The 13,663-nt window shown below is 34.6% G+C and overlaps 1 protein-coding gene across 1 annotated transcript; it reads right to left on the bottom strand.

Annotated features, from left to right (window-relative positions):
- Positions 1-2,810: 2,810 nt before the first annotated feature.
- Positions 2,811-12,461, bottom strand: LOC110669947 (uncharacterized). The gene is made up of 7 exons (XM_021831828.2): positions 11,181-12,461; positions 11,012-11,077; positions 4,879-5,023; positions 4,574-4,792; positions 3,892-4,087; positions 3,605-3,800; positions 2,811-3,262 (listed from the first exon to the last, which is right to left on the bottom strand). Exons 1-7 carry the CDS (start codon positions 12,335-12,337, stop codon positions 3,151-3,153), a joined length of 2,091 nt encoding a protein of 696 aa, XP_021687520.2. The 5' UTR covers positions 12,338-12,461; the 3' UTR covers positions 2,811-3,150.
- Between the last annotated feature and the right edge of the window lie 1,202 nt (positions 12,462-13,663).

Genomic DNA, 13,663 nt, shown 5'->3' with positions numbered 1-13,663 from the left:
GTAAAGTTGAATAACTAGACTAACACAGAAGATAATTGGGTAAAACGTCATAAGGTGGAATAAAACCAAATCTAAGATGAATAAATGGAATAGATTGGGTATCAAAAGGTACTGGTAAGGCGACCACATAGGAGGTCAGAAAATTCAGTCTGGTATCCCCTGTCTGGTCATGAGGTACCAATGAGTTAAAAGAAGCCTTATTCCGATCCCCGGCATCTTTGAATGCCAGAACCCTTAGTCTTAGGCTCTTATGATGTGTAGCTGTAATCAAATTTCGAGAGGTCGGAAAAGTCCTTATCCGACTCCCATTAAAATAAAAGAGATCGGAGGAGAGTTCTTATCCGATTCTCACCTAAAAATTTTAATAAATATTTTAAAAGAGATCGGAGGAGAGTTCTTATCCGATTCTCAAACTAAAATTTTATTTTAAAAGAGATCGGAGGAGAGTTCTTATCCGATTCTCAAACCAAAATTTTCAATAAATATTTAAAAGAGATCGGAGGAGAGTCCTTATCCGATTCTCAAACCCAAAATTTTCATAATTATTTAAAAGAGATCGGAGGAGAGTTCTTATCCGATTCTCAATCAAAATTTTCATAAATATTCAAAGGAGATCGGAGGAGAGTTATTATCCGATTCTCAAATCAAATTTTAACAAATACGCAAAATGACTCCTTAAACAAAACCGATACGCAACAGTAACTCACTAAGGGTCGACTCATTTATTTATGTATCTGGGTAACCCGAATTGGTGAAAAATCAAATATTCCCTTTTACCAAGAGGATTAACATCTCCATTCGAACCTCCTAACTATCAATTCTAGTTTATAAAGAGCTTGAAGTTAAATCTGCTTACCCTAATTGAGGGACGAGGTGGGATGCCTAACACCTTCCCCACCCGTTTATGGACCCCGAACTTAGAATCTCTGTTTTTGAAGTGGTTTCATTTTGATTTATTTTCGCAAATGGTTTCCTTTAATTTCCCTCAAAATTAAAGTGACGACTCCTCACTCTTTCCCACCTCGGTGAGGGTTCGTTCAGGCGACCGCAAAACCCCTTGCGACAATATATATAATTAAATACTAGACACGTTTTATATTGCATCTTTATTTGATGAAATGTTATGAATATTGTTTTATAGTAATATGGAGCAGTATGCGTGTGTTGGCATGCGTGTGGTGTGTGATATTGGATATGGACAGAACGGGTAGACACTGCTGGAGCTTGACTCGCTGGGACCCAATCCTTTTATGGATAAGTCGGGTAGGCACAGCTCGAGATGATCTCGCTGGCTCCCGCATTTGGTCTATTAAGAGAAAGTCCGACTTGAGATGTACTCGCTGGCAAAAGTTGGATTAAGAGAGCTGTATAGGGGATCAACTCCCATATATGTACTGTTTGAATATTATATGGGTGTGTGAGTGATCCAAATTACTTTTTTCGTTTTTTATGATGTGATTTGTATGAAAACTATGAAGGTATTGCATTTCACTCTTTAGGATGCATTAACTTTAGATAGCTATAGAAATTATACTTAAAATCAGTATTTTACTTACTGAGTTTAACGCTCACTCCTATTCATCTATTTTTTCAGGATACAGGAGATCCTTTATTGAGTTTAACCTGCTATCTTCTTCATAGGTCTACTATCGGCATTTAATTGTATTTTGTTCTTTTATTCTATTATAGAACTCCGCATGTATTATTATTATTAATAATGTATTCATTTGGATCTGTTATGTATGTATCAACTAGAATTGTAAGCATGATATATGAGTATGCATAGATGATTATTGGGTTGAATGAGACAACTGAGCTCTCATTTGAAATAGTATTGTTATGATTATGTGGAGGGTGAGCTGAGCTCCCCAAATTACTATATATATTGTGTTTACATGTCGGGTGAGTCAAAAACTCCCCGTTGGATGGTCTATGTTATGACCAGACTCTGTCCGGTTAATTTCTTGAAATTTGACTTAATATGAGCCTTAGAATTAGGTTAAGACATAGTTAGACTTACTACGGGTTTCGGAGGCTTTAAGCTGGCCTACGTCTTAGTACCGACTTGGCCCATAGGTTGGGTCGTGACATTTGTTATGTCTACAGTCCTATGCAGCTCTAAGTGAAAAAGTAGTGGAGATCACCTCTTTTAATTTGAGATTTCTCTACTTCTATGTTTACATTTTTTTTTTCCTTAAATTTTAATTACTTTTTTTTTATATGCCTTTTAATTTCCGGTGAGTAAATTCCCTTTTATGTTTGAGTTAAAATACAATCACAATATCTTTTTAGTTTTGAGCCTGCAAAATGATTGCTTGAGGCTATGTTTCAGAGAGGAAGGAAATCAAAGGGGAAGAATATATATCAAGAAATTTAGCTAAAATTTTTAATTTTTTGATTAAATAGAATTTAAATTGAGATTTCTTAATTAATTTCAACAAAAAGTTAAAAATAATTAAATTAATATTCCCAAATTTATAAAGGGATGAAAGTAAATATTTGGTCAAATAAAAATTGCTATTGGTCTGTCCATATAGGCGTAGATTTGAGCTTAGAAAAGCTTAACATGCCTAAATGCCTAATAAGAGAACTTCGACACAAATTCCTTCAACAGATAAGCAAATTTCCAATGTGCTAATAGCGTATGGAATGTTCAAGCTAACTGCCGACGAACTTGAAACGTGGCTTGTTTAATTCAGATTTAGAAGGAATGATTCTATCACCCGTCTCCAAACACACACCAGTTAAGACTTCAATATGATTGGATGCTCTGCTTGAATGGCAGAGACCTCCTTAAAAATAAATAAAAATAAAAAATCAGTGTCTCCTAATTCTGTTTCAGTAAAGGAAATATACAAAATCCAATATGAAATTACAGAACTTATGGTACAAGTTAAACTGCAATAAGCAACATTGATAATACATTAGGAGAATCAACAGAGCTCAAAAACAAGTTCCTCCAACTTCCTTCTTCCTTCTTCGTCCTCCAAACAATGGCACTCCCTAATATAGTGGGATCCCATTTCTGAAAAGAATTCATGTGCAGGTGCAGCCAAGCTATTGTTTTTGTCAATCTAACAAGAACATAAAACTCTCTTTTACTGTATCTACACAGTTGCGATTAAACATGCTACAAAAAGTACAGTGACATTAATCCTCGGTAGAAATCTTTTGCTTCTTCCAGCGGTATGCAGCTTCCAAGATCTTTAGATTTGGGGCCTGAGTTTCTTCTGGGAATACGTAATCTGTGAATTCCTCCATCCTGAAAAAAAAAACTTTGTTAGATGGAAGCTATCAAGGATGACAAAGAAGAAGCTCATAAACCGAAGAGCACCACTTCAATGAAACGTCTCGTGGAACATGTAAACTCAGCACGAGAATGTAAGCAAAATAAAAATCAAATCATAAGTATGAACAGCATAAATAGACATTCAAAATCTATTGAGGTTCCCCGCCCATATTTAAACCAATAACTTAAACCCAATAGACCAAAAATTAAGAATTAAAGCACTACTACATGTAGCATCATGTCCAAGAAGGAAATAATTAATTTTTACAGTTTTAGGTCATTGTGATTTGTAATAAAAGCAGAACCATAACATACCCAGCCAGACCGTCTTCTGAAGTAATAGGCCGCCTCTTTTTGAGCTTCTTAGGCAGCTTAGGCTGGACTAAGCCAACATCACCTAACTCACCAAAACTGCTCTCCATGTTCAACCATTCTTCTAAAAGCATAGCACGTTCCTCCTTCAATTCAGGTGCAGATGTTCTGAAGTAGTTAATGGCTTTCTCAAAGACGCCTGATGAGAAAAAAAATGGAAGTAAGATCTCTAAATAACCAAATAATATATTAAAGAACAATTGTAAAGAAAACCCATCAGGAAAGCTTACTTCTTGCATTTTGAATACACTTTCTCTTCTGCTCCTCCAACGAATCTGCACCCTCAACAACCTCTTCCATGGCAGATGCCTCAAATTCTGCATAACTAATCCAAACCTTCAAATGCTTTGTTCGGTCCAATAGTCTCTCGTAAAGATGCCGTGTTCTGTCGTATTCACCTTCAGAGATTTCAAAATCAATATATGCCTGTAGTGAAATGAAAAGAAATGTCACACATTAAAACGATAATTTATTCTGAAGGTAAAGCACAGAAAAGTTATCACTTTGTGTGGCTGGTCCTGAGTTTAGGATGGCAAGGTGGTCATACACCACTGCAGCATACCAAAATAGGGAAGGAAGGGAAGATTCATGAGTCAGAAATGCCTTCAGAACATACAGAAATAACTAGATTCAAGCTTGACCAATAATAGTGCGATCTTTTACAGGAAATATGCACACAAAAAAAATTCACACATATATCATTTGACTATTCAGAATCAAGAACCATAAACACAACAGAAACTTAAAGTAATAAATATTAGGATAAGCCAAAGAAGCACTTAAAATGTATAGTAAATCTTGGTTCAACATTGAAAGTGAACTTAGGGAAATTGATAAAAATAAAAAATAAAAACTGTTTGTAGATGCTTGAGCTTTAGCCTTTAGTTAAGATTAGGAATCATATATTATTACCTTCCACAACAACTCTGGCATGTCCAAGGCTGGCTGTGCTATTGCAAGCTCAAAAATTGATCGTGCCCGTTCAGTTTCAGACAGAGATCTCTCCAGTTCTGCGTATTTGCTCCAAGCATAACAATTTTCAGGTGACCACTCTAAGTATTTCTCATAAAGCTTTCGGCAGCGATCAATATTACCAAGTTGCAGCTCTATCTCAATATATTTCTTAAAAATCTGTTTATTGTCGAGCCTAAGAGTGAGGACAGAACTATACATTGTAATTTAATTAATCAATACTATAACAGAAACCTAAAATTTACCTTATCTTTGGGAGCTTTGCCAATGGCATTGCCTAAAATTTGTCGAGCACCTGTGAGATTCAACTGTCGAATTTCAAATTGTGCAGCTAAAAGCCATATCTTTGCAAATGAAAACTTCTTGTGAGGAATTAGGTTTATGCATTCCCTAAAAATATCCAAAATGAGTTAGAAAACTCTTCAATGTCTATGGAACTTATTTATCCATGGATTAAAAAAAAAAAGGAAGAAAAAAAAAAGAGTTTTACAAGTATATCTGTTGGTGAACATTGCATGCATAAAAAAGAGAAGAATGAAGCCCCCGAATAAGAAAATCACATCGAATTCTAACCAACAAAAGTGTACTACACAAAAGATAGGAACAAAAGAGTTCAGTTTCTTTTAAGTTGCCATGTTATAGCTCTTCTGCATCTAAAAGACTCCATTAAAATCACCCAAATTTCCTAATAACCATGACATGTAAAAAATGTGGAAACTTTAATCAACATTTTGATTCTCCTTTCTTTTCAATTTTCCTCATAGATGGATGAAGTGCTTAATCAATGTAGGTGAAGCACTAGAAAATACATAAAATACAGCAGGAAAGACTTCCTCTAGAGCATAGACTCATCCATTAATAGCAACCTTAATTTTGCCTTACCTGATTGTGTGCATGTGTGCTTCTACAGGGTCCATTCAAATTGTATTAACCAATTTCTTGACAGCACTAAATAGGAAAAATGCGAAAGCCTGACTAAATGGGAAGACACCTAAAAAACCAAATCTGACTCCAAATATGGGATAAAATTCACCCATCATTGCTAAACTTGGGGCTCTGTAACAGGCAATCCCTAAACTTCAATCTGGAACCCCAAAAAAAGAAAAGAAACACTACTCCAAAATTAATTTTGTAAACATAAAGCCCTCATGACCTATGATAAATAGCTTACCGGTTATCTTACAGCCGTAACAGAAATTTAAATATTTATATTCTTTTACCCTCAAATAAAATCCCTGCCATGGTTTCAAATAATGGCCATTACATAACGTAATGGCTGTTATTTACAGGTTTTGAAGGGGGACAGTTATGCATGAGGCCATTATTTACAGGCAAACAGATACTTGCAGGTGTAACGGCCGTCACCTACCATTAAATAACGGTAACGGCCATTACTTTAAAGATTTCTCTCCCATTTTTTCACATGTGCACAGTGTTTTGATGCCCTTTTTCTTGTCTCCACGCGCAGCACTTTAGTAGCTACTGTTTGGCTTCAATTTCTCTCAAATTTACACTCAAAGTTTCCTCCTTTCTTCATACAACATCTCTCCTTTCATTGCTTTCTAAGAATCTTGGCTAACTATACTACTCTATTCCCAAAGCTAATTGAAAAAAGATTAAAAGAAATGAGTTAGTTGCTATTTTATACAATTTATTTTCATTATGTGCTTTTTTTTGTTTTCTTTGTTGTTTTACATATTTGTTGAAAAAAATTAATGTTGATGCTAGATTTGTTGTCAAGTTAATATATGCCTCTATCTAGTATTATAGATTCTAGTTCTGTACTATTTACATAATTATTTTAGCCTATAAATTGTTTAAAGCTAATGATGTATAAAAATGATAGATTTAATGTTTTTATTTGATGTATTTATGCTTACTATATAGTTGTGCATCTTAGTTTTACTTGCATCTACCAATATATAATCATTTTACAAATTTTGCAAATTTTTCAAAAAAATCTGCGAAGCACCAAGCCGTTATCGTTACATTATGGCCGTTATAGGCCTGTTTTCGTTACCCGCGAACACGATCACAACCGTGATTTGAAACCATGATCCCTACACATAATCTCCCATCACTCTTTCTTCCCCACCCACCCTCCTCTCTCCCAACCTGATCCCCTCTTCCCCACTCAAGCCAATCTCATCACTTCACATTACATTTTCTGCCATGGAAGCTTCGGTGAGAATCTTCAGTCACCATCTCCTAAATACTCCAACAAATTTTCTAAAGTCTGCTCTCATTCTTTATGTGTTTCTTATCAATCATTGAGCCCTCAAGACCACTGACCAACCCACTTCATTTCAATAGCTTTCGTTTCTCTTTCTCACTTTCACTCTTCCTTCTTGCATATCACTCCAAACCCAAACCCAATTAGTCTCCTCTCTTCCTTCTTCATTCATTTCTTGACTATTTGGAATTGAAAGGATGCTAGCACTGATTTGATGGTGAATCAATTTTTGGATCAGCATCTAGTTCATTATCCTTGCAGCAAGATCTTTATGGTGTGATATTTGGAGCTCATCCACAGTTCTCGGGGTAATATAAGAATGTTAAGGTGGGTAACAACTCTTTTGCACCTAATATGGGGTACTTGAATTGAGATCTACAACTGTGCTACATGGGATAGAGGCCTTCCAAGATTATTTCCACATCCCTCCCCCCAGGGTGCCATGCCGCCTCCTCCTCCTTCTTTCTGTTTAATATTGGAACTCTTCATTTTTCATGTTGTTATCAGATCTTCATTTCTATTTACCTATTCTTAATCTAAATTGTTTACTTGCGAGTAAAAAATACAACTGGTTAGAAAAATATTCACACTCATCATTGTTTCTTAAAAAAAGCATGATTTAATGCTTGAACAAGGTTTTACCTTTCATTAAGGCATTAATCTTTCTTGAAATGACATTCATTTTAGTACATATTCTACACTGGAATTTCTAATTTCATAATTGGCTGTGAGGATCATACAAAATATTAGCATTGAAATTACTTGGTTGGGACAAACTGTTAATTGACATCTTTTTTTTCAACCTTTTTTATCAAGATGAGGATGATGCTTTATTTGGCAGAGCATCGATCACTAAATCTATCCCTGTAATGAGAAAATTGTAGGAGGAGAAAATTAGGAGTGAAGCTCTGTACAAATGGTTCTTTCTGAAAGTGAATGGAACTTTGGATTGATTCCTCCATTGCTGATTTGGTGATTCCACCATTGTTGAAGGTCAAGGAAGAGCTTTGACAAATGAGTTCTTTTTGAAAGTGACAGGAACTTTGGATTTGGCTTGTCAATTGTTTGTATTTCTTTGGATTGGATTTGGATTGTTTTTAATCTGACATGTTCTTGTAGGGCCGACTAAATTGAGAAACATGAGAGAGAGTGAAAGAGAGAGTAACAAAGAGAAACAAAGAGAGAGTGTGTGTTAGGGTGAGAGTGTGAGAGATTGAGAGAGATCGAGAGAGAGAGAGAGAGAGAGAGAGAGAGAGAGAGTGTGTGAAGAAAGATATATATAGATAGAAAAGAGCGAGGAAAAGAGTTGGTTATTTAGGAATATTTAAGTCAATTTCTCTTTTTTTTTTAGGGGCAATTAAGTCATTTTAAGCAGAGCATGTTCATATGAAAGCTACATTTTTATTTTAATTTTTCCTATTCAGTTTTAATGCGAATCATGTTCGTGTGAAAGCAAGCAATTTCTCTGAGTACTGAAGATGAAGAGCTTAAGAAACGTGTCCTAGGGAATGAAAATGATCAAGTCTTGGAGACTTCAATGGAAATTGAGGAAGAACAATCCCTAGAGCCAATATTGGAGATTGAAAATTTATCTAATTCCTTAATTACAATTGATTTTTTTTGTCTAGGTATTTTTGTAGATCCAAAGAACAATGCGAAGTTGCTCACTTCAATTTTGCATAATTCACCATTGTTGACATTGACTAAGAAAGCAATATGGTGTGCTCTCCTACAAAGTTCATAATTCTTCAACATTTTAAAGTCTGAGGAAAAGTTTATTCCAAGTGGGGAAAAATGATATAGAAGATGACAGTGCAAAATTTTGGCTGTTCGCAAGCTGTTCTAACTCGAGGACGAGTTTTTTTCAAGTGGAGGAGTATGATGCGAAGCATGTTCATGCGAAACCTGTATTTGTATTTTTAATTTTTCCTATTCAATTTTAATGATTCCTATTCTTATTAGGTTTTTTATTTTAGTTTCCATTCCATCCAGGACTTAGATAATTTCCTATTCTATTTAGGATTTTAATGTGTTTTTCTATTCTAGTTAGGATTTATTTCATCTTCTTTTATTTAGGTTTTATATTATTTCTTCCTATTCTATTAGGATTCTTATTTTGAGTATAATCAGATTTCTTACTTACTTAGGATTTATATTTTTGTAGTTAGCTTAAGGGTCTAGACTCTATAAATACCACTTAATTACATTTAATTCAGTTTAGTTTTAGTTGAATAAAATTTCAGCAGAGTTACTGCTTTCTCTCCAATACTTTTGAGTATTGTGAGTGTGTATTCTATTTGAGTTTCATGCTGCATCACATTTTGATGTGTTATAACCGAGAAACCAGTTATTATAGGTCATAAGAATTTTTATGTTCACTAAATTAATGTTAGAGGAGTTTTTCATTACAAATTAAAATTTAAAAATTGAGTTGTTATAGCAACCTAAGTTCAAGGACAACAAGTGAAATTTACCCAAAAAAAAATTTATCCAAGCCTCACCTCCAACACATCATGATAAAACCTGCTATGCCAATTAGACAACTGCTGTAAAGCACAACAATAAATTTTCTTGATATCTGGTACACTTAAAAATATTCGACTTCTAGATCTGTGTACTGAAACTACAAATCGGACGAACGGTGGGACGTTATACAAGCTGACCAATCAGGCAAGAAAACTACGAGCGCTTCAAGAGGGATACCAGTCGGTATTGGAGATTTGTCTTGCTAAGCCACGTTCGGTGGGTAAAACACTCCCACTGAAAGAGGAAAAGTCATTTATTGCTTATGAGATAAGCACATTAAATGGTTGGATAGTTATTGAACCACGCTATCACAAATACAACATTACTGACACGATAACATGTGAGATAAAATACCTCATTAAAGACAAACCTTGAGCATCACACCACAAAACCTGAACACTACAACTACACTAGTAACCCTAACACAATATTTGGCACTCCCTTATTGAGTCAAAGGTTAGTATATAAGGTCTCACCTCTTCGAATAATTCAATTGAACCCTAACTATCTTATTCATTTTCATCGCTTACCTTTCGTAAGACATCTACTAACTTAAGCATCGGAGTACCAATGGGGGAGACACCCCATTGGCCTTCTAACCTTCCTTTGTCTTGCAGATAATACCCAGCCAGTTATACTGTTTAGATACCGGTCAGATATGTCAATATTGCCCACATACCATCTCCTTACACCTACGCCAATCCAAATATCCTCTAACACTAATCCACGTGGCATCCATCCACAATACCCCCAGTATCACGAAAACATCAATCTTTCCCAAGAATAAGCTATCTATGTTGGCAGCATAATTTGCTCCTTCCCATAAGTCACTCACAAACATTCCAAGATATATCATGCTGAATGGTCGATACTCCAGACACCATACCACTGAACTGTTAATCATGAGGGAGTTCATCCACTATTAGCCAATACATATTCAAATGATATAAGATAATGCATCATCACCCTTGCTAAATGAGTAATGGTCCACATTTGACCACTTGTCATGAAATGTGACAAATAACATCTCATAAGTCATGACTAAGGATATAAAATTTTTAAAATTATTCTGCCTAACTATGCTTCTAAACAAATTAACAAGTTAAAAACCTTAAAGCTTCCAAATATTAGATGATAACGGGTATCTGAACTATTGATGTGAAAAATCCATAACTTGTCAACCAACTGTGATGCCCTCACTTACCAGAGAAGCTCTCATAATGTATGGGCCCCCAACAGAACTATAACAGCTATCCATAAGGACTTTAACAGTCAATTGCATCCAGAACACATTATGCATCCAATGTCTCATTATTAAAACAACTGTTAATGTAACAAAGAAAGTATGGAAATTAGAAGTTAAAACAAAGCAATGGCAGAGTATATATGATTGTTAAACTAGGTAAACAATCATTCTAATTACACAACGTTATAATTTCTAGCATGTGAAATAGAAACTAGATACATGCTAAAAAATGGAATATTGGACCTAGGAAATAGTGAAATTATTTCTGTAGCGGAAAGACTAAATATTTGAAGTAAAAGGCAATATTTCAATAGCTGCAGCCACAAAAACTAGAAAGTTAACCCATTCATTCAAATCAGTAAAGTACGCCTACCTGTATACATCCCGTGTTCTCTCCATATCTTCAGCATCAAGTTCTTCATAGAGAGCATAATTTATCCTAAATTGCATAAAATAATGAAACAATCAACATTTAACCAAATAAACCTTTAGTAATTAACTACAGGTGCATGTTAAAATCCCAAATCCAACTCAAAACTTACCACAAATATATGTATCTCTGCCAATATCTCTTCTCCTCAGCAGGTGGCACATTTGCAATTGCACGCTCATAAACCTCCCTAATCCTCTCCTTACTCCCCACGGTCTCCTCCAACCTGATATAATCAAACCAAGAATCATAATTCAGTGGATTCTTCCTCACTTCATCCTCATACTGAAACCTCCTCTTCCCAACAATTGCATCTTCAATTCCTTCTTTATCCCCATACTGCTTCTCAAACGACACAAACTTCCTATATAAATCCTCAGCCCTCCCTTTGGGTATATGGTCCAATGCAAACTTGTAGATACACCGAGCACGCTCTGTCTCCTTGCACCTCTCCTCAAACTCTGCAAAAGCCACAAACAACTGCTCCGCCTCCTCATCATCAGCCAATTTCTCAACCGCCCTTTCATACACATTCCTAGCCCTCGCAACTTCCCCATTCTTCATCTCAAACTTGGCATATCGAATCCACGCACTGACCTTAGGATGACACTGTACAAAACGTTCAAAAATCCCTCTTGCACGTTCAATTTCATTGTACCTCAGCTCAAATTTGATATAAGAAAGCCATCCTTGCTGGTCAGGCATCCAACTCATCCATCTCTCAAAAATCTGCCTAGCACCAGCCACATTCCCAAGCATCTCCTCCATGTGAATGTACTTGTACCATAGCTGATCCACACGAGGCAAGAGCGTGACGGCACGGTCCCAAACATTCCTGGCATGATTGATGAACTTATTCTTCATCTCCACCTCCGCGTATTTGAGCCATAGCGTGTGGTTCCGGTAATCAACCTCAAGTGCCCGTTCCCAAACTGAACGTGCTCGATTGAAATCCTTTTGTGACTCCTCCCACTGCGCGTACTTAATCCATACACTAATATTCCATCGAACTCGTCTGATTAGGTCTTCAAACTCTTTTCTTTTGCGAAGTCGATAATCAGCGAGCTCGGTTGAGTCTGTGATCTTCTGCTTGGGAGGACGGATTTCAGCTTCCTGACGTTCTCGTGCCTCGCGCAATATCTGCTCGGCGGTGATCTGAATCGGGGCCGGTGTTTTGTTTTTCACCCGGGTTGGCCGAGGAAGCTTCACCTCGGTATCTTTGCGGGTCAGGTAACCCAGGGAAGGATCGGCATCCTTCGCTGAAGACATGTTAGCTTTCGCCGACGCCGGTGATCGGAAGATAGGTTATTTAGAAACTGAGAGAAGGGGGCTTTGTAGTGGGAAAGAGATGGTAAAACGACCGAGTTTTCCTCCGTTGCGTCGGAGAGGGATGCAAGTGGAAACTCCTTCAAAACGCACCGTCTTTTTTTTTTTTTAAGGGACAGTCACCTGTTTTAAAATTAATTTAATATTTTTAAATACAAAAATTTGAAAATAATTAAATAATGTAATAGTATTTAAAAAAATATTCTTTTAAAAAATTTTTACAAATGAAATCTTAATAATGAATTTTAATATATTAAGATTGAGAAAACTTTAAAAAAAATATATCTTTATATTCATCCCACCCTACTTTTTTTTAATAGGAGTTCAATCTATTATTTATTACTCTAATTCATATACAATAAAAGTTAAGTTTTAATCTCAAATTAATCCAAGTTAATAAATTAAAAAATTATAGGTACTTTTATACATAATTAATAATAATTTTAATTTAAAATTAATTTTAAAATGATTTTAATATATTTAAATATAATAAATTTAAAAAAATTAAATAATGTAATACTATTTAAAAAATATTCTCTAAATAAAATTCACAAATAAAACCTAAATAATGAATTTTAATATATTAAGATTGAGAAAAAAAAATTTTTAAATAATCTTTTTATTCATCCACTCTACTTTTTTTAAGTAATTCAATCTATTATTTATTACTTTAATCCGTATGCAATAAAAGGTCAATTTTAATATAAATTAATTAAAGACAGTTGTATAAATAAATTAGGGAATTGCTTCATGATTAATAATAATTTTAATTATTTTTCAAAAAAATAATAATAATTTTAATTTATATATTTTTTAATTTTACTATATAAAAATAAAATAATATTTTAGATTTATTACTAATTAGTTCATGTTTTATTTTTATTAGTTTTTATTGTTATGATCCGATTTCACGGACAAAACCGGCATTGGGTGTTGGGTTAGCTTAAAGTTTTCGAAAATCATAATAAGTCTTATCATTCATTAACTCATAATTTGACCCAAAATCAAGATCATCACATAAAAATAAAATAATATAAAATATTATATCTCAAATTTGGGAAGTCCAACTCAACCCAATATAGTATAACAATATAGAGAGTCTAGATCAACTCTAATATCTAACACATTTAGTTCATTAAATATCATTTATCATATCCATCATATATCATACATAACACACATAGCTCCAAATTATACTCAATGCAGCAAATACAAGTAATTACAACAAATAAATATGCAATAATAGGAAATGCTCTTAATATATTTTAA

Source organism: Hevea brasiliensis, chromosome 9 (genome assembly GCF_030052815.1).
Source record: "Hevea brasiliensis isolate MT/VB/25A 57/8 chromosome 9, ASM3005281v1, whole genome shotgun sequence".
Lineage (NCBI taxonomy): Eukaryota > Viridiplantae > Streptophyta > Magnoliopsida > Malpighiales > Euphorbiaceae > Hevea > Hevea brasiliensis.
The sequence above is the reverse complement of the archived record's forward strand: the minus strand, read 5'-3'. Positions and strand labels throughout refer to the sequence as shown.